General features: G+C 40.6%; 5 protein-coding genes across 10 annotated transcripts; 4 read left to right on the top strand and 1 right to left on the bottom strand.

Moving 5' to 3' along the window:
• Nucleotides 1-1,146: 1,146 nt before the first annotated feature.
• slc5a6b (solute carrier family 5 member 6) lies at nucleotides 1,147-8,229 on the bottom strand. The gene is made up of 17 exons (XM_083682918.1): nucleotides 7,979-8,229; nucleotides 7,123-7,211; nucleotides 6,460-6,943; nucleotides 6,228-6,293; nucleotides 5,627-5,678; nucleotides 5,342-5,409; nucleotides 4,700-4,854; nucleotides 4,390-4,530; nucleotides 4,010-4,139; nucleotides 3,807-3,895; nucleotides 3,427-3,539; nucleotides 3,227-3,297; nucleotides 2,992-3,078; nucleotides 2,720-2,904; nucleotides 2,476-2,582; nucleotides 2,261-2,382; nucleotides 1,147-2,054 (listed from the first exon to the last, which is right to left on the bottom strand). Exons 3-17 carry the CDS (start codon nucleotides 6,805-6,807, stop codon nucleotides 1,917-1,919), a joined length of 1,872 nt encoding a protein of 623 aa, XP_083539044.1. The 5' UTR covers nucleotides 6,808-6,943; nucleotides 7,123-7,211; nucleotides 7,979-8,229; the 3' UTR covers nucleotides 1,147-1,916.
• Nucleotides 7,436-11,290, top strand: cenpo (centromere protein O). 3 transcript variants are annotated; one of them, XM_083682916.1, is made up of 6 exons: nucleotides 7,436-7,708; nucleotides 8,770-8,912; nucleotides 9,123-9,279; nucleotides 9,572-9,843; nucleotides 10,159-10,321; nucleotides 10,521-11,290. In XM_083682916.1, the coding sequence occupies exons 2-6, from the start codon at nucleotides 8,790-8,792 to the stop codon at nucleotides 10,628-10,630; spliced, it is 825 nt and encodes a 274-aa protein (XP_083539042.1). In that variant the 5' UTR covers nucleotides 7,436-7,708; nucleotides 8,770-8,789; the 3' UTR covers nucleotides 10,631-11,290. The 3 variants fall into 3 exon arrangements, with proteins under 3 accessions (XP_083539042.1, XP_083539041.1, XP_083539040.1); XM_083682915.1 differs by having other exon boundaries at nucleotides 7,436-7,713; XM_083682914.1 differs by lacking the exon at nucleotides 7,436-7,708 and adding an exon at nucleotides 8,450-8,616.
• A 1,405-nt stretch (nucleotides 11,291-12,695) lies between these two features.
• On the top strand, nucleotides 12,696-14,410 carry tp53i3 (tumor protein p53 inducible protein 3; the record flags this gene model as incomplete). The annotated part of the gene is made up of 5 exons (XM_083683022.1): nucleotides 12,696-12,833; nucleotides 13,036-13,303; nucleotides 13,393-13,605; nucleotides 13,813-14,009; nucleotides 14,085-14,410. The coding sequence occupies 5 exons, from the start codon at nucleotides 12,696-12,698 to the stop codon at nucleotides 14,280-14,282; spliced, it is 1,014 nt and encodes a 337-aa protein (XP_083539148.1). The 3' UTR covers nucleotides 14,283-14,410.
• Nucleotides 14,411-14,805: 395 nt separating this feature from the next.
• Nucleotides 14,806-19,990, top strand: dnajc5gb (DnaJ (Hsp40) homolog, subfamily C, member 5 gamma b). Of its 4 annotated transcripts, none has more exons than XM_083683926.1 (6): nucleotides 14,806-14,883; nucleotides 15,501-15,622; nucleotides 15,747-15,960; nucleotides 16,197-16,353; nucleotides 16,594-16,647; nucleotides 17,127-19,990. In XM_083683926.1, the coding sequence occupies exons 2-6, from the start codon at nucleotides 15,510-15,512 to the stop codon at nucleotides 17,231-17,233; spliced, it is 645 nt and encodes a 214-aa protein (XP_083540052.1). In that variant the 5' UTR covers nucleotides 14,806-14,883; nucleotides 15,501-15,509; the 3' UTR covers nucleotides 17,234-19,990. The 4 variants fall into 4 exon arrangements, with proteins under 4 accessions (XP_083540052.1, XP_083540054.1, XP_083540053.1 ...); XM_083683927.1 differs by lacking the exon at nucleotides 14,806-14,883 and adding an exon at nucleotides 14,914-15,044; XM_083683925.1 differs by lacking the exon at nucleotides 14,806-14,883 and adding an exon at nucleotides 14,914-15,061.
• Nucleotides 19,991-20,172: 182 nt separating this feature from the next.
• LOC310814103 (proton-coupled zinc antiporter SLC30A2-like) lies at nucleotides 20,173-22,631 on the top strand. The gene is made up of 8 exons (XM_083683370.1): nucleotides 20,173-20,354; nucleotides 20,600-20,805; nucleotides 21,003-21,149; nucleotides 21,251-21,404; nucleotides 21,529-21,751; nucleotides 21,867-21,972; nucleotides 22,098-22,232; nucleotides 22,476-22,631. Exons 1-8 carry the CDS (start codon nucleotides 20,272-20,274, stop codon nucleotides 22,619-22,621), a joined length of 1,200 nt encoding a protein of 399 aa, XP_083539496.1. The 5' UTR covers nucleotides 20,173-20,271; the 3' UTR covers nucleotides 22,622-22,631.
• Nucleotides 22,632-22,994: the final 363 nt, after the last annotated feature.

Raw genomic sequence — 22,994 nt, 5'->3', positions numbered from 1 at the left:
AGAAGGCTAATTTCACCTGCATTTCTCTGTTTATCTTGGATGGCTTTACCCAGCATTAGTGGTGGAATCTGCTCTTTGAACCGTCTAGCAAAGACGGACCTCACTGTTCAAAAGGGGAGGCTTCGCAGCTATTGGCTGTCTGGGTTCTTCTTTCCCCAAGGTATTTCTCACACAAATTAGATATTGTAAGGAAAATTAGGTTATACTTTATTTATGCTAGATTTTATGAAATTCTTATACTTCTTTTGACTTGAATCCATACGTTCTGTAGGTTTTCTCACAGCTGTTCTCCAGAACAGTGCTCGACAGAAGAACGTGCCTGTAGACTCTCTGTCTTTTACCTATCATGTTCAACCCTTGGAGGACGGATCCAGCGACTGGAGCAAAATGGCGGACAAAACAAAACTCCTTTTTGAGGTAACTAGGGAATTAGTTCACTCTTTAATACAGTATATCAGTTACCAAGCCGGAAACAGTAACTAGCAGTATCCATTGAGTTTCTGACTCACTTGTGTTGGATGCTGTTCCGCTGCTGCCCTCTAGGGCCCAGCTCCCCCAGACGAGGGAGTGCTTGTGTATGGGCTGTACCTGGACGGAGCAAGCTGGGACCCTGTCTCCCATACACTGCAGGAGCTCCTGCCCAACATACAACACTACCCAGTCCCTGAGATCCATTTCCTACCCTGCCAGGTAAAGAGCTCACCTTCTCATTCGCCCAGAGGTACAATTACCTCACCTTATTGATAGCTCATCGGCCACAGTCTTTCAATCAATAGCACAGAGGGTGATATTGTGTGGTGTTTATTTCAGTGAAGTTTGTCCTAATACAGTGTTTATTTCTCTTGGTTATGTTTTCTGTGCTCAGATATCTGATGATGCTGCACCTGCATCTACTGAGTCTCACGGAGATCTTCAGTTCTACGACTGTCCCCTGTACCGCACCTCAAAGCGAGCTGGCTCCCTGTCTTCCTCAGGGATCTCTACCAACTTCATCACAGCCATCTCACTCCCAACCAGAGAGCTGCCCACCCATTGGATCTTCAGGGGCACGGCCCTACTCTGCCAGCTCAACGAGTGAACTTTATTTACTCTCCACACAGACTGTAGATAACTATGCTGCGACACATCTATCGAGATATACACTACTCCTTACGAATAAACATTTACAAAGGCAATATTGTTCAGATTGTATCAAAAGCAGTTATGACAATGCAATGTGAAAGACTATGAAATCTGTGTATTTTCTGATGTCAGTGCAATCAGTGCAATATTTCATATCTACAAACCAACTTACATGCTGTTCGGATATCCTTAAAAGTGAGGCATGACTCCAGGCCAACTTGACCTTAAAGTTGTTTACAGAGTGAGGAACATGTTGTTGAAAGAAGGTTTGTATTGTACTTACACATTTCAATTACACCATACAGAACTTTTTTTTAACAATAGACAGGCTCTCATACACAAAGTTATAAAGACACAAAAGACACAACCCAGCATACACCATATATCAATTGTTTGGTAAAAACAGTGCAAAGAGCATACACAAACTTAAAAGAGCTGGCTTCCAAATGATGAAAGCATGTTAATGTGTACAGTATATTTTATACAGACAAAGTGCCATTTTGTTCATTGTTCATAATATCATTGCCCTTGGAACAAGACAACTGAATAATATTACCTTACTTATTTGTTTTATTTCAAAACACAGTGTTTATATTTGGTCTTGTCAGGTGTGGTGTAGAAGTGCAACTTCAACTCATAGCAACTTGGATTTTAGCCAAGGCGGGTGCAAAGTTTTGATTCTAAAAACCTCAATCTCCTCAAAACAAGGCCTCTGGTAAATGTCCTTCAACCTGAAGTGGTCTGGACCATTCCAGAGCCCTGAGACAGCATGAAACTGTGAAAGACTGTTTTCCTCACACAACCGTCTCGTGCTCCACAACATCTGTATGAAAAGTGGTAAGAAGAGTCTCACCCTCCTCTTCTGATGCCCCCTCCACTGTGGCCATTCCATTCATTTCTTTGTTTGCTGGTTGATGTTGCTGGATGGGTGGCTTCAGATAGAAAAACAAACTAGTTTAGAGTTCATGCCATAACCTTATGTATTGTATATTTAGAGTACACTCGATAGCACATAGCTTTGTTAATATGCCCTTGACATTGATGGGACTTGTGTATTTCTAGCCATAATATGATAAAACAGCATAATAATACAATCTTCAAGTCTGAATACTGAATGTCAACTCTCTGTTTTACTTACTCTGTGTCCCAGTGGAGTGACACAACACAACTTCAGTTTGAGGTGTTCTGGCAGGAAGAACAGCATGTTGCCCAACAGAGGGTAGATGGTGCCTGGAGTCACATCCTCCTCCTTCATAGGACCTTACAGAGAAAATAAATACCAAACAATAAAAAATCCACTCTCTTGTTTAATCAATCTCTTGTGCAATTCTAGTGTAAATCGTTCTCCCATACCTGTAAGAATGCTAACAACCAATCCTGTCAACACAACAGTAAAGGAGTTGAGGGCGCTGTACCACATGTAGGACAATGAATAGAATCTCTGCAGCCCCATTGGTCGGCTAAAGAATAGGCAGAAAGAGACACAAATATGATCAAATCACAATTGCATGACATTGCACTGCTGTCAATGATTCCACCACAAAGTGCAATACTTTAGCTATTTAGCTGATGTTGTTAATTGTCTCTAGACTCTAACCTGTAGTTGCAAGGTACAGCACTGATGAGTGCAGTCCCAAGAACTGTGGTTATATTCTCTGACAGTGGCGATGCTGTGCAGTTGAATTGAGATGGAACTGTAGAACTGGAGCTACGAGTCACAATGCTCCCGATGACAACCCAGAAGGCCATGACCAGGCCTGCCCCCAGTCCTGTCAGAGCACCCTGGAGAAAGACAACACAGCAGTTTACTGTACATCCTGTCCACTATGGTTCAGCCAACAAAAGCATCAGGTAAAGACTAACACTTACAGTGGAATTGGCCCAAGGGAAGAACATCCCCAGACAGAAGAGGCCAAGAAGAGGGCCACCAACCATTCCAAAGATTTTCAAAGCTACCTTGGGTTTAAATAAACGTATACAGTCAAATGCATGCATTTTAGTATTCATGTGGAGTATTTAACACATTTTTTTAAATAAAATGAATAATAAAGCTTTCAACTGAATCAATTATAATCTAATTGAAAGTATATCAAACTGTGCTAACCTGCAAAACTGAATCACCCATCAAATGGGTCAAAAAGGCCATGGCCAGACACACCAGCCCATACAACGATGCTAGGTGAGAAAAAGTGAACAACTGCTGATTAAAGGTTTATTCATATCAATTATTATGTTGCCCCCTACCTTTCGAATATTTGTAATATATTTGAAAATAGTCAAAGTCAAAAGACACCTAGAACTCACCTAGGGCCTTGGAGAACATTGTGGCCCTGGCTTCAGTCATGGAGGGGAAGTAGGGTTTGATCAAGTCCTCCATTGTCACTGTGGCCAGGGAGTTAAAGGCAGAGGAGATTGTGCTGCAGATGGGACAAATTAAACCCTATCATCAAGTAAAAGTTCTTAAAATACTAAATACTGTAAATCATAACTGTAAATGTTAAATGTTGTAAAGGGAATTAAATCCTTACTACTTCTACTAAGAGAGCGAGTAGCCTGACAAACACAGTGTTTGTGTTTCTACCCACATACTGTAGTACTGGGGTCAAAAGACATGTCGCCATTCATTCCATGCATCTGTTTGTGTCATACCTGAACATATGATGCAGAGGTAACATAAAACATACCTGAGTGCTGCACTGAATAAGCAAGCAACAAAAAGTCCAGACAAGCCAGGCAGGTCATGTAGCATGTCCATTACAAAGTACAGCACCATCTGTGGAGAGCAGGCACTGGTTGGTATGCGATGCATGAACACTTGACCTCATAAAGCGCATAAATACTCTGATGATGTATTAAAGATGATCCAAAGTGACACACTCCTACTGACCGCATCTTTTGACTTGGCGCCTATCTTGTCTGAATGGTCTTCCCCACTGTACCGCGCAAACATGACCAGCCCCATCGCACAGCTTAGTGCCAGGGCCACCTGCAAGGAGGGAAACACCATGTAGCAAGACCTGCAAAAAGAACAAAGAAATCTCAATTCATTCAATGAAAAATGTGCAACTAAACTCACATTCCTCATTTGATTGAACAGAGATATACCTCAAACAACCTTCTTGTTCATATGTAACTACTGCACTGTCCTGAATTTCTGATTGAGACACAGACTCAATTGACACAGACACTGTGCACTCCATATAACATTGTGTGACGTTCAAAGAGAATTTGCTACGTTATGATATGGAGATAGAGATAGAGTCTTACATTACTGCTTCCCTCTCAGTGCGAGAGCTGAGGTATCTCTGGACCTGGGCCTGGTTCACCCCATACAAGGACAGCATCAGGAACACCCCACCCACTCCCAGGGTCCAGAATGTGTGTCTCTCCGTAGGGTCAGGATTCAGGCTGAAGATTTAGAAAAATATGAGGAAGAACGTAGATTGTACTGTAATCTAAATAACATTGTAAAATCATAAAAATCAAGATCTGCTCAAAATAAAAGGAAGATGCCTTAAGACAACATTGCTATATTATAATACTGTACATGTGGTGAACAGTCAGTTAGTCAACTCACTCGAGGCCAGAGATGCGGTTTCCCTCTGAGGCTTTCCTCCAGACCTCAGATACACCCCCTGTCTTCTGTACGCCCGCCACTATGACAGCCAGCTGTCCTGCAAACATCACTACTGTCTGAAAGACGTCTGTCCAGATGACTGCCTTGAGTCCACCCTGTCAGGAAATGGCAAAACAAATAGAAATGTTGTCATATTTTGTAAAGCCTGCAATTGATTAAAAAAATAAACTATACACCGCATGTACTGTATATCAAAGGACTGTCCACATTTAAGTGTTATTCAAAGTGAGACATTTCATTTAAGTAATATTTGCAGTTTAGCTGCCATCATTGATATCAATCAATCAAATGTAATTGTATAGCGCTTTTTACAGAGATAAATGTCTCAAAGTGCTTCACAACAACAACAATACTAAACATTATAAACAATAAATACAATACAAACAATATGAACTAACACCAAACCACAGACCCCCAAAAAGCAAGCCAAGCAACAAACATTGGCAACAGAGCACAGTGGTCAGGGAAAACTCCCTGTTATAACCTATAACCTATGAGGTTGCCATCACTGACCACTGAGGTTGCCATCACTATTAATCACTCTTGTATTACAAATTCTGAAAATAACTATGAACATCTTACCAATGTTGTATACACCGTGCATACCAGTCCAGTTGCCAATACTGCTCCCCATAATCTAAACCCAGTAACTAAGGATAGAAAATGAACATTTAAGCAACCAGTTCTGGAGAATGCAGACTAAAGAGTTACTTTCTGATCATAACAGACACAAAGATACAAGACTAATACAAACTGTTCCAGGCACAATACTCTACAGTTGTACAAGTGTCAAACCAATAATGTGTATGGACGTTTACAACATAGGTTCTGTAAAAGTCCTAAAGCATAACAGTCTGAGCGACTTACCGGCATTAAGTGCAAAGGCAGGAGTATACACACAAACACCCATGTAGATGACCTACAAAAGGGATAGTAGTCGTAATATTAGATTAGATTAGATTAGATTCAACTTTATTGTCATTGTGCAAAGTACAGAGACAACGAAATGCAGTTAGCGTCTAACCAGAAGTGCAAAAACGCAGAAAAGTGCAGTGTGAACAGTATATACAAGTAGTGCAGTATATGAGCAGTATAGTAGTGCAGTATAGTATAAGTAGTGCAGTGTAAGCAGTATATGAATTAGCAGTAGCATTATAAGCAGAATAAATAGGATGCAGTATGAACAGTGTAAGCAGCATATGAGCTGTATAGGCAATGCAGTCTAGCAGTATATATGTATTAACAGTAACATTAGAGTAAATAGCAGAATAAATATGGAATGCCGTATGAACAGTATAAACAGATATGTACAGATATGATATAAGACCAAACGTACATTAGAATGTAGTATATTAGAATAAAGGCCGAGAATAAAGACAAAGATGTAATCCAAGTGATCAATAATCCACAACATGTGCAACCTCATTATATTTCATTGTCCTCATATTGCATCTGGTGGGGAACTTACCATCTGAAACATGAAGGTGACAGTTCCACAAATGCGCACTGCTTTGCTGAAACGCAGTTCCAGATACTAAAAAAAAAAAAAAAAAAAAGTGATCTCAGTAATTTCCCTATTTTACTGGAAACACTGAAATCTTGACTGACAGGTTCTAACAGCAATACTCAAATCTCAAATGTAAAGTTCTACTTTCGGACGTTTTGCTTTGTTCATCCTTTTGAGCTTGAAGAGAGCATACCTGGTAAACACTGGTTAGGTGCAACCTGTAGAAGACAGGAATGAAAACATGTGCAGGAATGAGGAGGCCCAGGATGTAGGCACAGCCGATGAACCAGTATTGTGTGCCATGGTTATAGATCTCTGCAGGCACACCTATGATTGCCACAGCTGACTGAAAAGAGGCGAGTAATGAGAGCGATATAGGGAGGCAGCTCATGCTTCGGTCAGCCAGCAGGAACTCCTGTGTAGTGCGCTGACGCCCCCCAGAGAGGGCATAGTACAGTCCTATTCCCATAGAAGCAGCCAGAACACTGGCAAATATTACATAGTCAATGGTGGCAAAGTGTTTCTGGACAGAAGGATCCATTCTGCTAGTGCCTTAGTTATGGTTAGGATTGAATGGAGAGTGCTCCTTGTAAAACAGCTTCAATGAATAAGGAAAATCTTTGTCCACAACCATCCGCAAGGATATCCAAACCAGTCTTCAATAACGCTCAGATGCACTGCAGAAAGATGGGGAAAACAAGTCTTAAGTATTGGAACTAACCTCGGTTACAGGTACAATAAAATAAATATGTTCTCCATTAAACAAGGATGCACCACCAGATGTCACGCTGTACTCACTGAAAACACATCAGTACTCCAAATATGCCAGCACACACATGCAAAACGATGCACATACCTGCTCTTCAGACATACATCCCCCAATGAGGGCACACTAAACTTGATGAGCAGGAAAAGTCACCTCCACAAGCTTCCAGATTCCCATCTCTGGGAGAAAGAGAGGTTTGCATTACTGCCTTGGGACAGATGATGTAGGCTGATTTACCTTGCAATGTTATATTGCTGCCTGTTGTCACAGTTGGGTAACAATGTGGATCATGTAAATGTAATCCTCTGACAATTTACTGTGGTAATGCTTCTTTCTACATCCCTTTACAGTTGTTTTGCTATTGCATTAATACGTCACTGTAAAAGGAGGACGTTCCTTTTTTGAGCAGGATGTGAGACAGAGATTGGTTCACGATTATTTTAGGTTCCCGCACGCCGTCTTTGATCTCGCACAAACATTTAGAAACATTAAACCCTTTTCTAGTGTTTAATCTACGCTTACGCTGTTCTGTTTCCAAAGTGTCTGTGGAAAAGGTGTAAATGATGATTTGATTTGGTCAATGAAGTGAATTAAAAGTTCATGAGAAAAATCATATGACCTCTAAGGTTAAATCATGTGGAGAAATCTACCCTACAATATAAATAACACAGTCTCGGTGAGGTGAGTTACAAGATTGAATTCCTTAGAAAGATATGCTATATGACTTTATGCCTCATAAATGATTAATGACAGATAAATTAAGTTAAGACAGATAGGGAGTCAGACTAAAAAAAAAGTTAGGGTAAATAACAGTCAACTTTACCCTACATACAGGTTATGTGACAAATTATTTAGTCGCAAAACACAATTATGCACAAAATCGGACGTGCGCTAAACAGCGCGATAGGCTTGATTTCAAGCCTAAAACATCCACCACGTCATGTACCTGGATAGAGGAGGTGCCGTCACACTTCCTCTCCAACAGGCAATATTCTCCTCCGTTATTGCTGCAAGTTAGTGGTATCCTGTACGTTTTAAATACATCCATTAAAAATGTTAGGACCAGGCATATAATTAATTCTCTCTTATGAGAATTCTCCCACGATCATTACGATTACGAGAATACCCCCCAGCACCGAGGCGACATAAGCTTTGCCTGAAATCTGGCTCTCAAGCCTATGATAAAAGAGTTGAAGACGATTATACCAACAAAAAACTACACACGAGGGTGTACGTTGAGTAACATTCAAGAACTACGTCTTCGTTCACTAACCAGTCTTATAAAATAATGGAGATTTTGTGTAGCTAATTACGACTAGTGGAACACATTTACTCTCAATTTAGTTAATTTGCATTATATCTGACATGACCCAGTACATGCTTAGATCTTTAATGCACACTATCAAGCTTTTTGGTAGTTATTCTGCAACGTATTGCCTGCGAAGGTGACTCTTGCTACGTCATAAGCATTATTTTGATTTTGCTTCCGGGATGTAGATGTACCCGCGAAATTGAACTGCGATTTAATCAACTGACTAACAAAATTACCTGCCACGGTGGACATAATGGAAGAGTCGAGAAAAGGTAGCTGTTTATAGTATATCATTGACAATATATCAATATACCCGAGACTAACCGAGTCGCCTGTACAAAAGTCTGTATAGGCGATTGCGGCCAATCCGAGAATAGCTCGTGTTGGTCATGATGTGTCTGTGGCCTACTTTTGTTGATCCACAGGTGTTTTGAGTCACTTGAGCATGTTGGAAACGCAGGCGAACAACCTTGCAGTGAAGCAACGTAGTGAGGAAGATCTGAAGGCAACACTCGAGGCACTTCTCATTCAAAGAGACCAGTTGAAAGCCAAAGTAACAGCAAACACGGTGAGCTGATCAATTCTGGCAGGCTACCATAAAATCTTCTGAATCCATGGATGCTATCCATGTTGTTACACTGCAATGTCAAATGCACATGCTCACAGCGCATTCTATCATGGTGACATATTTATGGTTACATGGTTTCAGAGAGGGCAAAAGAAGAAGTTAAGTCAATGTTGGATTGTTGACAGTTGAGTTCAACTGTATGTATTCCAGTCGCTCCAGAAACTGAGAAATCTAATGGACAAGGATGCTCCATGTGAAGGGGAGGATGCTGATGACCTGGAGGATGGCTCAGAGAACTCACAACTTTTGTTGTTAATGGCCAAACATACGCAACTGAAGGACCTGCTGAATGCTCATCACCTCATTGGTACCTACAGCCCACCCATAATCCCCCTTGGATTTATTTCAGTGTCTCACGTTGTTGTAAAAACATCTAATGTGTAATCCTTCCTTCTTTTAGCATTGTGGCTGCCAATGGCCCCTGGTCCTAGCATAGATAATTGTTTCTTATGATGATTGATGTATAGATGATTCACTTACTTTAGACAAATGTACTTGTTGTAAGTCGCTTTGAATAAAACCGTCTGCTAAATGTCAAAAATGTAGAATCTAGGCAATATCACTATTCACACCTCTTTCCCCTTGGCTGTCTTTCTTAGGTGGGTATGATGTCATACAGACTCGTAAAGGTAAAGGAGTATGTGTGTCATTGGCCACTGCCTATGATGGAGTCTACCTAGAGACATACAACCTGGAGATAGACCTGACGGCAACGTTGCGAATCTGCCGCCATAACATTCCTCCTTTCATTCCCCTGGAGAAATTGGTCCAGCAGAGCAACATACAGACGGATATAAGGGGTTTCATGGACACCCTCAGCCAGTATCTCAATGCCTACTCTGGCCGTAAGCAGCAGTTATGCCTCGTCAAGGTACCAGACACCCACAATCAAATTATGCAAAGTCGTATGGGGTTGCAGTTGAATATACCTGTCATTAACTTTATTGTAAATTGCAATATGTTATGTTTACATTCAGAGGAGACTTGCTCAAGTGGGAGGAGTTGTAATGCAGATTTTTGGGTGTACTGTATGCCATCAGACATTGATTTTGATACATTAATTGTGATAGCTGTGCAGGTCAGATAGCTACACTTAATGATTTAGTTGAAAAGCTTAATAACTAATTGCTCATTATGTTGTAATTCAGTTGTTGTTTTCTCCCCCTGTCCCCATGTGTGCTTACAGGAGCTCCATAAGTCTGTCCAGGTGATGGAGAGCAATGCACTATGCTCTATCTTAGTGCTGATGGTCACAGTGCCTGGAGAGAAGGCCATAGCTGTACTCTGTTCATTGGAGTACGCTGACCACATGCGATGCCTGCCCACCCGGGTCAACATTGACGCTGAAGGTAGAATACATCAGCTAGCTAAACAATGCTTTAGGTTGTCAAGAAGCATACCATAAAATGATGCTTCAGTAACTTTGCAACATTTTGAAGTCTGTCATAGATAGTTGGTAGCTGGATACATTCCTGAGGAGGATTACCTTCTTGCTTTTTTAAAACATGGTCATGCCTTAACTAATTTGATTTGTGTGTTTGTGTGTAGACAGAGGGCTGCCCAGGTCTCCACAATGGAAGGAAATCTGTACCCTGCTTTTAGAGACCCCCGTGCACACGGCCTTGTTAACCATGAGGAAGAAAGGAAGCATTGCTTAGTCTAAACATGCACATTTTAATTAATGCAAAACTGAACAGTTGTTATCAATGTTTATTTTAAATTTCTGTTTTGAATGTCATGAAGTAACTCAACACAGTTCATAAATTAAATCAGACATCAGAAAATGTATACATATTTGTTAATAAAAAAGAGAGTATATCTGATTTACTCTTGTTTGACAACCCTGTTTCCAATGTAATATTACGATAGATTGTTTTAACCAGTTGTTTTGTTTTCCATTTGCTCACCAGTGTTAAGTATTTTCAGAAACGTGTTTATCTTCTGATGTAGTGTGTCTCTCTGAAATTGTTTCAGTCTGTCTTTTTCTCCTTTAGCATGTTGTTGTTGGTTGTCCAGCTCCTTTTGTGATATACAGTCAATTGTGGCCATTTGTCTCAGCTGCATGATAGAAAGCGTCCTTGTCTCTGTCTCTCTGTGCTTTGCAGAGGGCATGGTTCTGTCTGATTTTGGTTGTACTGACAGAGATCGCCTCATATTTAGCAGTGGTGATTTTCTGTTATAGGTAAGGGATTTACTGGAATATATTCTTCTGCCATCACACTCAGAGATATCCTGTAAATTGATCCTTGCCTTATTGGTTTCAGAAATGTCTCTCATTGTTTTGTTGACAGTAGCTTGAGGTTCACAGACTTTCAAGTGAAGTAACTTTCTGTGGTCCATCATTAGGGAGTCTTTCTCCTGACCCAGTACTTTCAGAATGTGTCTATACCTGATGTCTATGAGGTTCAGCTTGTGCTGAAGGACGGTGTCCTCTTTGCGATTCATCAGCCTCACATCCATATACATTCGTCCTACTGACTTCGGTATTTTGTAGTTCGGCTCCATGTCCAGAAGCAGCCTGGAATTTGTATAACACATTTTTATGTTTTCGTATTAATATAACATTATTCTATATTCAGTTCGTCCTACTTACTATATAACGCAAATATTGCTTTAAATTGTCTTACCTTGAATACGTTTTCTGGAGTTATTGCATGTGGGCAACTGTTTGTTTAGTAGGTGAGAACGTGTCGGATTACATTTGCTGCTATGCCATTCTTAACATTGTATGGTCTTGTATTTCAGGACATTCTCTCAGCACTGCATTGGTCTGGTAATTTTGTAGGCCAATACCGGTTTGTCATAGTATCATGTTGAGATGGGAATATAACTTTTGTCTTGCAGCCCCTCAATACTTTCATGATTATTTTGAATAGCCTAGTGTGTGTGTGTGTGTGTGTGTGTTTTTATTAATATTATTTCACACACAGATCTAAAGGCTGTCACGTATAAGTCGGTTTTGAGATGGTTTAATATGTAATACAATATGTAGCCCTTCCCTGGTCGCTTTTTCCCTAAAAAAAAAAATGTAATTATTACCAGACAACTCCTGAACCGGGGCCGCGACTTAGCTTGTAGTAAATTCGTATATTAAAAACAATTCGGTCTGCTATTGATAAACGGAATCACACCTGGTACGGAATGCTTTTAAGCCATGAATCTGTTTTTGTGTATGTGGTGTAAGGAGTCGGACTGTAGCTCTACTTTCAAGTGACTGTTTCTTTATAGTCTCGTGTTGTAGCGGAATACAAACCTGCTCGAGAATTAACTTTCTAGTATAGAAACAGCTTGTGTGTATCAGCAGCTTGCGTGCATTGGCAACTGATTAGAGTAGCCGACCTTCAAAAGCCGACAAAACAGTGTAATTGCAAAATATGCAACAATGTAACTTAATATTTGTATTGTAGCCTACAGCACAAGCGAAACTGCGTAAACTTTACGCAAATAGTTCCAAGGAATTCGTGAAGCACCTGTATAACAGCAAACTCATAAATCTTTGTTTTCCAGTCCCTCACGTTTTCCAAGATATGTCACTTCATCAAGGAAACGAACCCGCGCACAATGCAAGTACACTCACATTGCTAAAGCGTATACTAATTTTGTTGTCAAAGAATATTTCATGATCTTTCAAGTGTGTGAGAAATATAGTGTGTCTGCTCGAGCAACTTTACAACATTATTTTGGCGTATGTGATAATTAACTGAGCTCTCATTATTTTAGTTGATGCTGTCAGTATGTGTTGATGCGCCAGGAGGCCCAGAGTGTATGCTTTTAAGGAATGTCCCAAGGCCTCAACTCAAAGATGGAGAAGTTCTCATCAGAGTCCATGCGACTGCTCTGAATAGGGCTGACCTGTTGCAGGTACAATGCCATGACAATAATCTACTATAAGATTTACAATCCACACCAAAGTATTTGTTGTATTTTGTTGTTGTTACCTTTGTATTGGACTGTAATTCTAATGACCAATTAGTGCAGCTGATTATGTGGTGAATTTCAAGCTTAGCACTGTGATGGATGATTACTCTCTGAAATAGTGACAATTTGTTTTTATTTTCAACAGAGGAGTGGATTCTACCCTCCTCCTCCAGGTGAAACTGACATCCTGGGTCTGGAGGTAGCTGGCACAGTGGACACCATCGGCCCAGGGGTTAATGGATGTTGGACACCAGGCAACCGTGTCATGGCCTTGCTCTGTGGAGGAGGATATGCAGAGTATGTTGCTGTTCCAGAGGTGCTTCTCATGCCTGTCCCCCCTCACCTCACTATCTGCCAGGCTGCTGCCATCCCAGAAGCATGGCTCACTGCATTTCAGCTCCTACACTTTATAGGTATAAGTACTTATTGTTTTAAGTCAAACATTCATTGCATCAGGAAACTCAGACCCAGAGGTGTTAGTATGCTGTCTTTTCTGTCATAGCTCAAGTAAAGGAGGGAGAGGTAGTGTTGGTGCATGCTGGGGCAAGTGGAGTTGGAACTGCCGCTATCCAACTGGTTCGATTGGCTGGTGCCATCCCCATAGTTACGGCAGGAAGCCCTGAGAAATTAAAGATGGCAGAGAAACTGGGGGCAGCAGCTGGTTTTAACTACAAAGAGGAGGATTTTGCAGAGAAAGTTTGTGTATTTACAGAAGGTAAGTTTTGACTATAGGTTTCACTATAATGAGGGAAAAAATATGATTACACGCAATTATAAATCAAATATTTATTTTTATAACATTGATGAAGCATTTAGTCAGATCATTGTGTCAACATAGAAATATACATCATATTTATTCTTTAGACGTACTGTACAGAAAGACCTTTGAACTAGACTGGAGTTAACAGACAAGCTTTTGTAGGTAGGGGAGCCAACGTCATTCTGGACTGCATTGGTGGGTCCTGTTGGGAGAGGAATGTGAGCAGTCTAGCCACAGATGGCAGATGGGTGCTCTACGGTACCATGGGAGGCAAGACGGTGCAGGGGGATCTGCTAAGCAAGCTTCTATCTAAACGAGGCCAGCTTCTCAGCAGTCTCCTTAGGTCACGCAGTCTGCAGGTGAGAGAACTGTTAGAAAGGAGTGTTTGTTTAGGCCAATAAATGTGACATTTATTAATGTGTATTTCTTCCAAGTATAAAGCAGACCTGGTGAGAGCCTTCTCAGAAAGGGCTTTACCCCACTTCTCAGACCAACCCACTTCCCCGAGACCAGTGATTGACAGCAGGTTCAACTTGGAGAACATTGCTGATGCTCACAGACACATGGCAGCAAATAGGAACATGGGGAAGATTGTCATCCAAGTCATTCCACAATGCCAGGAGCCTCAGTGACTGCTCTCATCTCTTCAGAAGCTTTCCTGTACTACTAAACTGTATTTTAGGAGATTTAACCTATAACCTCATTCCTCATATTGCCATACTTTCTCCTTTCTTTGAAAAAATCAATACAAATAACAGATGTACACAATCCCGCTTCATTGTTTGTCATAATTTATTTCTTTGTTGGCCACCATTTTGTTATTGTTTCAATGTGGGGATATGGTGTTGATTTAGTATATGTCATAACTTAGTACACTGGCATCAAAGGGCTTTAAGTGAATTCGTTTTATTATTTATTATTATTTAAGGGCCTATATTTAGACACATCCCGGACACGGATTAAGATCTCCGTTGATGCTTTTTAATCGAAAATGAGGTTTAATCTGTGTTAGGGAAACAAGCCCTCTATTTCATATTGAAGACTTCTGTACCGCACATAATCACAATAAACGTGTTAAATTAATTGAAATGCTTTGCCACTGCACCTAGAGCGCGCCCTGAACTTCCATAGAATTTGGGTGTGATTTTGTACGCACGCCTTATGTGAACCCGTGACGAGAAACCGGAATTGGCTGCCCAAAAATATAGTTTTTTCTACTTCCTGAAGTCACCGGTAAGTTTTGTTTTGGAGGAAGATTTTATATATTTTCACACTTACCTACATCTTGTTTTGGCAGCGTCAACTTTTGTTAATTTATACCATGAATACCAGAATGGAGAGTTGATCGTGTGATTCTCTTAGGAGTTAAAAGAGACGACCTCGTTGCGTAGCGGGTAGGACTCGAGCGACTGTAAGCTAACTTCCTCGTGAAAGGGTTCTATAGAAACCTATAGGACCTGATTAAACATTAAGTTGTTCTCAAAATGTGGTTGTATAATCATCCTCAGTATTCTGCTACCTAACTTGGATACGTTTTTTTTGGCGATTCACCAACGTGGTAGGGGCAAGTTTGGGGTTCATGCAACGAACAGGATTTGAATGGGAGGTTCTGATTGCTTCTAATGATGACTAAATTAAACATATTTTTTTGTGAAATATCCTAATATTTAACCCGTCCAGTATTCTGGACTGGTTAAAATGTTGCTTTTGAATTCAGCCTGAAATGTATTGATCATGATGACCTCATTGTCTTGCCAAAGTATTGCTGTAGTCCTTAACATTGATCATTGAGATGTGGGCTACTGGCCTGGTTATAAACAATTTTAATGATGTTTATCTAATTCTTGCAGAAATAAAACATGGCAGAAACAAACAGGCCTCAACGGAAGATGTCCACAGCAGGAGACAGTTTATACAAGATATTAGGTTTGGAGAAGGGAGCATCAGCAGAAGAATTGAAGAAGGCATACAGGTATTAGACTATGAGAGTTTTTTTAATCATTTTATTTCTGTGTGGTTATTCAAAATAAGGTGAAATGGTGCGCCTCTACAGTGTTTTCAACTCAAACATTATCACAACTCACTTTCACTTTCAGGAAACTTGCACTCAGACATCATCCTGATAAGAACCCAGACAATCCAGAGGCTGCTGAGATGTTTAAGGAGATCAACAATGCCAACGCCATCCTCAATGACGAGACCAAACGGAAGATCTATGACGAGTATGGTTCCATGGGACTTTATGTGGCTGATCAGTTTGGAGAGGAAAGCGTTAAATATTACTTCCTCATGTCTAAATGCTGGTTCAAGGTGAGGAGCTTTTCAATCTGTGAGTGATTTTTTGCTGAAAGAATTAGACATGTATGACTGTTTTAAAACTTACTTCATAACGGACACACTAAGGATTGTTTGTTTCTGTTGTCATGGGATGCATCTACTTCATTGTTTAGGTTTTTGTGAGGGTCCCATTCCTTGATGGTATGCACATTTTACAGTGTGTGCCTTTAAAAAAGGTAACGTGCATTAATTCCCATGTTACTTCACAGACACTCATGGTCTGCTGCGGGATATTCACCTGCTGCTGCTGCTGTTGCTTCTGCTGCTTCTGCTGTGGGAGGTGCAAGCCGCCTGATGAGGAGGAGGATTGCCAATACCTGGATCCAGAGGACTTGGAGGCCCAGATCAGAGCGGAGCAGGACATGGGTGAGTGAGCTAGGCACAAGGGGGATGGCGGGACACCAAGAGCCTCCAGCAGGTGGTGGATAGATTAGACTGCTGGGGTATAATTAGTGAAGCCCCTCTTACTTTAGAGCAACTAGCACATGCAAACCCATGATGTTTGCTCTTTCGTTTGTGATATTTGGAGTGCTTGTTGATTAATGAAAGGGTGGAGTGCTAGAACCATGGTCTGGTGGTCACAACATTTTGTTTCATTCCACATAGGTGACACTGTAATAATTATTCAGCCGAGCCCTAGTGCAGCCTCTGACAACTCAGGTGAAACTCACTGTCAGCTTTGACACATTACCTCAAGTCACTTTCATGCCACTGTTCGTTATGCAGCATTTTATTAACTCATAATCATTGTTATAGTCTATTTCTATCATTTGCTTACAATGTCCAGTTAAGCTCTAATATCTCTTTGCTAATTTCTGTCTTGTCAGCTGTAATTAGTCCTGCCTAACCTACTGTATGTGCAAAAAGCTGGTGCTGTTACAGTGGCATTACTGTGTTTACAGTATCTCCCTACACCACCAAAACTAACACCAATGCTTTCTCCCATTACATTTAAGCCTGCTTCCTTCTTATTGATTGCAGTCACAATCTGTTACAATCATAAATTATTATATATAATATAATTATATAATTTTTTCACTTTAAGAATGATTGTCATCATTACTAATTGGAATTTAGGGGCTTCTAAGCTGGGACATGAAGAAGAGAGTTCAGTCCACTTACATGTGTCCCCCCTATAGGTGAAAAGGCACCAATTGTGATGCAACCCAACACTGCTAGTAATGCCACAGAGCCTGACCAAGACCAGCCTGGGATCAGCTTGTCTGCGCACGCAACTGAGGAGTGAAAACCTGTTGTGGAAGAGTCGTCCCAGTCTGGGTGCTCACAACAAAGATGTTGCACTGATGGCATCAAGATCAGTTCATGTGGTCATCATCAGGTGCTGTATTGCTGCAGTCTGCCCCACAGGCGCAGTTTAATTTTGAATGTGCAACAATTTGCCTAATGTTGCAGAGGTGTCTTTGTTTACAAGAGTCAAACATTCTTCCGATTGTGCCATTCATTTTGATTGTGCCAAGTTTATCTTTGTACTAAGGGGATTTTTCTTTATGTTGATCCAAAATGAGCATTTTTAATAGTTAAAACATAAAAGTGATACAGTGCCTATAGAAAGTCATCGTACCCCTTTGAAATAGTTACTATATTTGTCGTATAGCCTGAAATCAAAACCCATTAAAAAAAAAAAAACTTTTTCCAGCTTTATGTACAAGCATAGCACAAACGAGACTGAGTGTGGCACTTTTTCAGAAAAGGCTTCTTTCTTGCTACCCTGCCATACAGGCCAGCTTTGTGTAAAGCTTGTGAGATTGTTGTCACATGCACAGACAGACCAGTCCCAGCCATAAAGACTTGTAAGTCCTTCAAGGTTGCCTTTGGCCTCTTGGGAGCTTCTCTGATCAATGTCCTCCTGGCTCGGTCATCCAGTTTGGACGGACGGCCTGATCTAGGCAAGGTGTTGGTGGTGCCATACGCCTTCCACTTCGTAATGATGCTCTGAACGGTACTCAGAGGGATAGCTAAAGCCTTCAAAATCTTTTTGTAGCCTTCACCTAACCTTCCTACAACTTTATCCCGGCGGCCTTTTGAAAGTACTTTTCCAACCATGGTGAATTCTTTGCAGAACCATGCACTTCTAGTAGTGGAATCCTCAAGAAACAGCTGGTTTTATTCTGAAGTAATCAAAACCACTACAATTGATGTCAGGTGGGGGGCAATTAGCCTGGTGTTTGACCTGGAAGTTGATTGGTTGCACCTGAGCAAGTTTATAATGGTATACTCTAAGGGGCTGATCACTTAACCAAACCAGTTATTTCACTAATTAATTTGTAATAATTGTCCAGAAGTTTTACAATTTTTATTTTCACTTTGATGATGAGGGTTATAATGTGTACATACAGCTCAAAAAAGTTAGATTTGATTTATTTTAATTTCCAGGGTGTAATGTGACAAAAGGTAAAGATTTCACAGGGAATGATGACTTTCTATAGTCACTGTACTTCACTCAAAGATCAATATTTGTCTGATGTTTTTAGACCTCAAAAGTGGTCTAATGTAGAAGTGAAACCTTGTCCCAAGCCATCTGCTGTGTAGGTATAGTTGGTGTTACGAACCCCCCCCCCCCAGATACTACGTCTAGGGATATAAAAGGGGGGAGAAACGTAACATACTGTATCTGTATATGCGGCTGAGACCCACTGGTGCGGTGGTAGTGCAACAAACTAACTAGACTGAGTAAAAATGAAAATAAGACAGATTTATTAGAAATACATACAACAGACAACAAGACAACACAAAAATAACCCCAAAGCAGGGCAACAGGGGGAGTGACGGACGAAACGATGATTGACAGGGGGATGAACCAATACCTGGGAGAGAGACAGAGGGAAAAACAAACAGACAAACGACACCACACGCACACAAATGTGGGGACGTAACAGTTGGCCTTGATCCCAAATGAACAGAAACAATACTGTCTGATTTCCTGAATTTCTTCTACGCTTATCTTTCCCAATTTTTGTGGGTGAAGGCATATAACTGGATTTGCACAACCATTTTGTCTCAGGTCTGAAAATGTCTGACAAACTTAGATTCTGATGATGACCATCCCTGGGCAGGCCTGAGACTGACATAAGAGTAATAAGCCTGTTGAATAGCTATGGAGTTTAGGGTGATTGAACAGAACGTGTAAATCAATGTGCACTTTAAACAATTAATATCTGCTACTTCCCACTGTAGTAAAAAGGGCTGCCTTGAACTGCCACCCTCTGCTGTGTGGTAGTCTGTAACCACAGCCTTTACTTATAGGAATGTGAAAATATGCCAAATGTATGAACATTATGTGTTTGTATGTATACTTGGAGCAATATTGTGATTGCTTGTTTTATATGTTGGCTTTATTATAAAGTTCAGTTATATCAATCCACTGATATCCTGTAAAATAAACCCTGACCTAGGTTGTCTTTTTAATCTTTATTGTTATACATTCCTCTTCCTCTGCGTATAGGTTGTTTCGTTTTTGTCATTTAAGACTGTATTCATGTGATTCTGATCTTGCTTTTATCTTAAGATATGAGTGTGTGGTCCTGATTCATTCAGAAATGTAGTTTATGTACAGTATATTTTTATACAGATCTTTCTAAGCAACCAATTAAGACTTTTAACTGCATTATTTTAACTGATGGATACCAAATAAATGACAAAGCCTGACCCACACACGCTATGTACTGTATGCAAGGTTCTCTGTGACTGTGCCCATTCACTTTTAACCTCACTCCATAGCTTCAACGATGTGCTGTCATATGCTGTTGATGAGAAATTTAGTCCAGACCACTATGTCCTTTTGCTCATTCCAAGCCCAACTATGGATCAAACCTGTTTTTAGTTTTTTTTCTGAAAGTATTACTAACATTCTACCTTATATCTTATTATATCGTATGCAACTCTGTTATTTGTTTTTCCACACTTTTATTTTTGATACTGTTGATGATGAACATTTATTTATACTGTATGTGTATGATTGAATAAAATTGGGGATTATAAATGATCAGCCTCTGTCTCTCTGCGTAATTTAATATTAATACTTTATGAATGTTAGGGAAGTATATAGTTCACTATGGACAACTGACAATAGATAACTGAGTGACTTGACCTGTTATCGTTGGTGACATTCCGCAAACATGGATAGGTGGCATTCCAGGAGAGAGAAGTAGTTGAACGTCATACATTTGGAGACCGATGCCATAGCACATATATAACTTCATTTGAATTTTGGAGGCACTTCAAGCAAAGTTATTCGTTTCTTCAGTGGACGCCGTTTTGGTCAAGATGACCCTTGTTCCAATTATCGATTCTGAGAAACACCATCTCATCGATGATGACTGTAAAACACATTCATTGACATTACTGGGGTAGGTATTTTATCTTTAGACAAGCTAATATATTAGATAATAGACACTAAAGCAAATGTCCGTAATTGTATTATCAGTTGACATCTGCTATTATTGTTCTAGTCATGATCAACTACTGTAATTGATCGTCGGAAAGTAGTCTATGCTATTACGATACCGTTTGAACAGGAAAGCGTGTGTGCGTTCATGTATAAAGTGTAGCCTAATATTTATATTTATGTGAGTGTATATTATTTTTCCAACAGTCCATTCCAGGGCTCCGAGGAAAAATATCCAAATTTCACACAGGAGATTGGAGATGCATCGAGTGCTGATGGTTTATTGCAACCTATTCATTGCCATGAAAATGACAGGATATCATGGACAGAAAGTCGGGAAAAGCAGTTGGCCAAAAGGAAGCTTATTATTGCCTCCGCTGTTAGTCTTACGTTCATGGTTGGGGAAGTTATTGGTAAGATTATCAATAGTTTTGTTGACATTGAACAACCTTAGACAGCCATAAACAGCCAAATCAATCATACAAACCATTTTCCCATGTTGTAAAATATGCAATCTATAGAATGGAGTATGTTCAATATTAATTCAAATGGTACTCTATATTTATATAGGTATTTCTGTGTGTGAGAGTGATTTCTCTCTGTCCCACAGGTGGTTATGCTGCACATAGTCTGGCTATAATGACAGATGCAGCACACCTTCTCACAGACTTTTGTAGCATTATGATCAGCCTTTTCTCCTTGTGGATTTCATCCAGACCTCCCACCAAAACTCTGAACTTTGGGTGGCATCGCTCAGGTTAGACTTTGGTGGCTTCATACAGGCTCATGGTTCTGCAAAATTCCAGTGTGAGGCCTTTTGTTGAGCACATGAATATGATCTTTCCCGGTGTTATGCAGAGATTCTGGGAGCTTTTCTGTCAGTACTGTCCATATGGGCAGTGACAGGAGTGCTGGTATTCATTGCCATACAAAGGATCATCAACGACGACTATGAGATCCACAGCCACATCATGCTCATCACCTCAGGTTGTGCATTGGGCGTCAACATCTTGTGAGTAAACATGGGCCTGTTGGTCATGTTATTTATCTTTGGTCTCCAAAAAGTAGGTTGTGAGGGTGTGAGAGAGACTGGAATTGGCTATTTTCTAACAATAGGCATTGTTATCTCTGTGAAGAATGGCCCTAATCCTCCATCAGTCAGGCTCCTCCCACGGCCACAGCCATGGCCTCTCCTACCACCGTCACCAGGATGGTGTAAACCCAGGGCATGGTCACGGTCATGGACACCAGGGTGGTCATCATGGCAACACTAGCGTGAGAGCGGCTTTTATCCACGTGGTGGGGGACCTGTTGCAGAGTGTTGGGGTCCTGCTGGCTGCCACCGTCATCTACTTCTGGGTCAGTGATGCCCTCAACAGACATACAGCATTCTGAGAACATAAATAATGTAATCTTTTTTTTTTTTTTTTTTTACTAACCGTTGCTTTATTATCAAAACCTGCACCTTCCACAGCCTCAGTTCAAAATAGCCGACCCCATTTGCACCTTCATGTTCTCTGTTTTTGTCCTGGGAACCACTCTCACCATCCTGAAAGACGTCTTCAGAATACTAATGGAAGGTAAGTGCCTGGTTTGTTTGCCAACCAAAAGTAAAACCTATGCATTTATTAAGAGGTGGTTATAGATTTTTAACCCCACACACATACTCTCCACCCTGTCACTTTCCTCTATTTCATACTTGCAGGGGTTCCTAAAGGCATCGACTTCAACACTGTGAGGGAGTTGCTGCTATCACTGCGAGGAGTCAAAGCCACACACAATCTACACATGTGGGCCCTCACCATGAGCCAGTCCCTGCTCTCCGTCCATGTGGTCATAGGTGAGCACAAGCCTGAAACACTGCCTCTCATATCCATCTCTGTTGTGATCCTCAGACGACTGATTGCTCTACATTAGTGGTTTCTCAGGACCCAACTGATATACCTGAGTTTTTTTCCGGCTGGTTTGAAATAACTAATAGTAACTCTCAATGGCTTTAGAAGTGGATGGCTGGATGTCTTGATAATGTAGCTTGATTGATAAAGCATATTAAAAACAAAATGGAAATTCTGTCTGTTCTCAGAAGAAGATGCTGATCCCCAGATGATTGTCATGGAGGCCAGAAAACTGCTCCAGTCTGAGTTTGGCTTCTCCAGCATCACCATCCAAGTAGAGCAGTATTCAGAGGATATGGCCTACTGCACACAGTGCCAGGACCCCACTGACTAAAACTTGAGAGAATTCTTGATCCTGAGAGCGATGAATCCTCCACAGACAACAAGTAGTTTGTGTATACCTGTTTGTTTGTTTCTGTGTTTATATATATCAGTTTACAATTTGTTTAAAAAAAATGTCAGAGATTGGAAAAGAACAATTACAGTCATAGTGAATATAGTCACGTTTTTACATTTATCATTCCCAACTGGGGGAAACATATAATCCAACATCTGAGATATTTCTTTCAGTTAAAAAGATGGCACAAGTAATGGTCAGTTTGGTGTGGTGGAAAAAACCCCAGCAACCCACTACTCTGCCTTTATGTTTTTTTCCCTCAAGGACGTGTGCAATGACTTAATATTGTGTAGCCTTTGTGTACTTCTGT

The sequence above is a fragment of the Argentina silus genome, assembly GCF_951799395.1.
Source record: "Argentina silus genome assembly, chromosome: 13".
NCBI lineage: Eukaryota > Metazoa > Chordata > Actinopteri > Argentiniformes > Argentinidae > Argentina > Argentina silus.
Note: the sequence above shows the minus strand (reverse complement) of the source record. Positions and strands in the feature narration are given on the sequence as shown.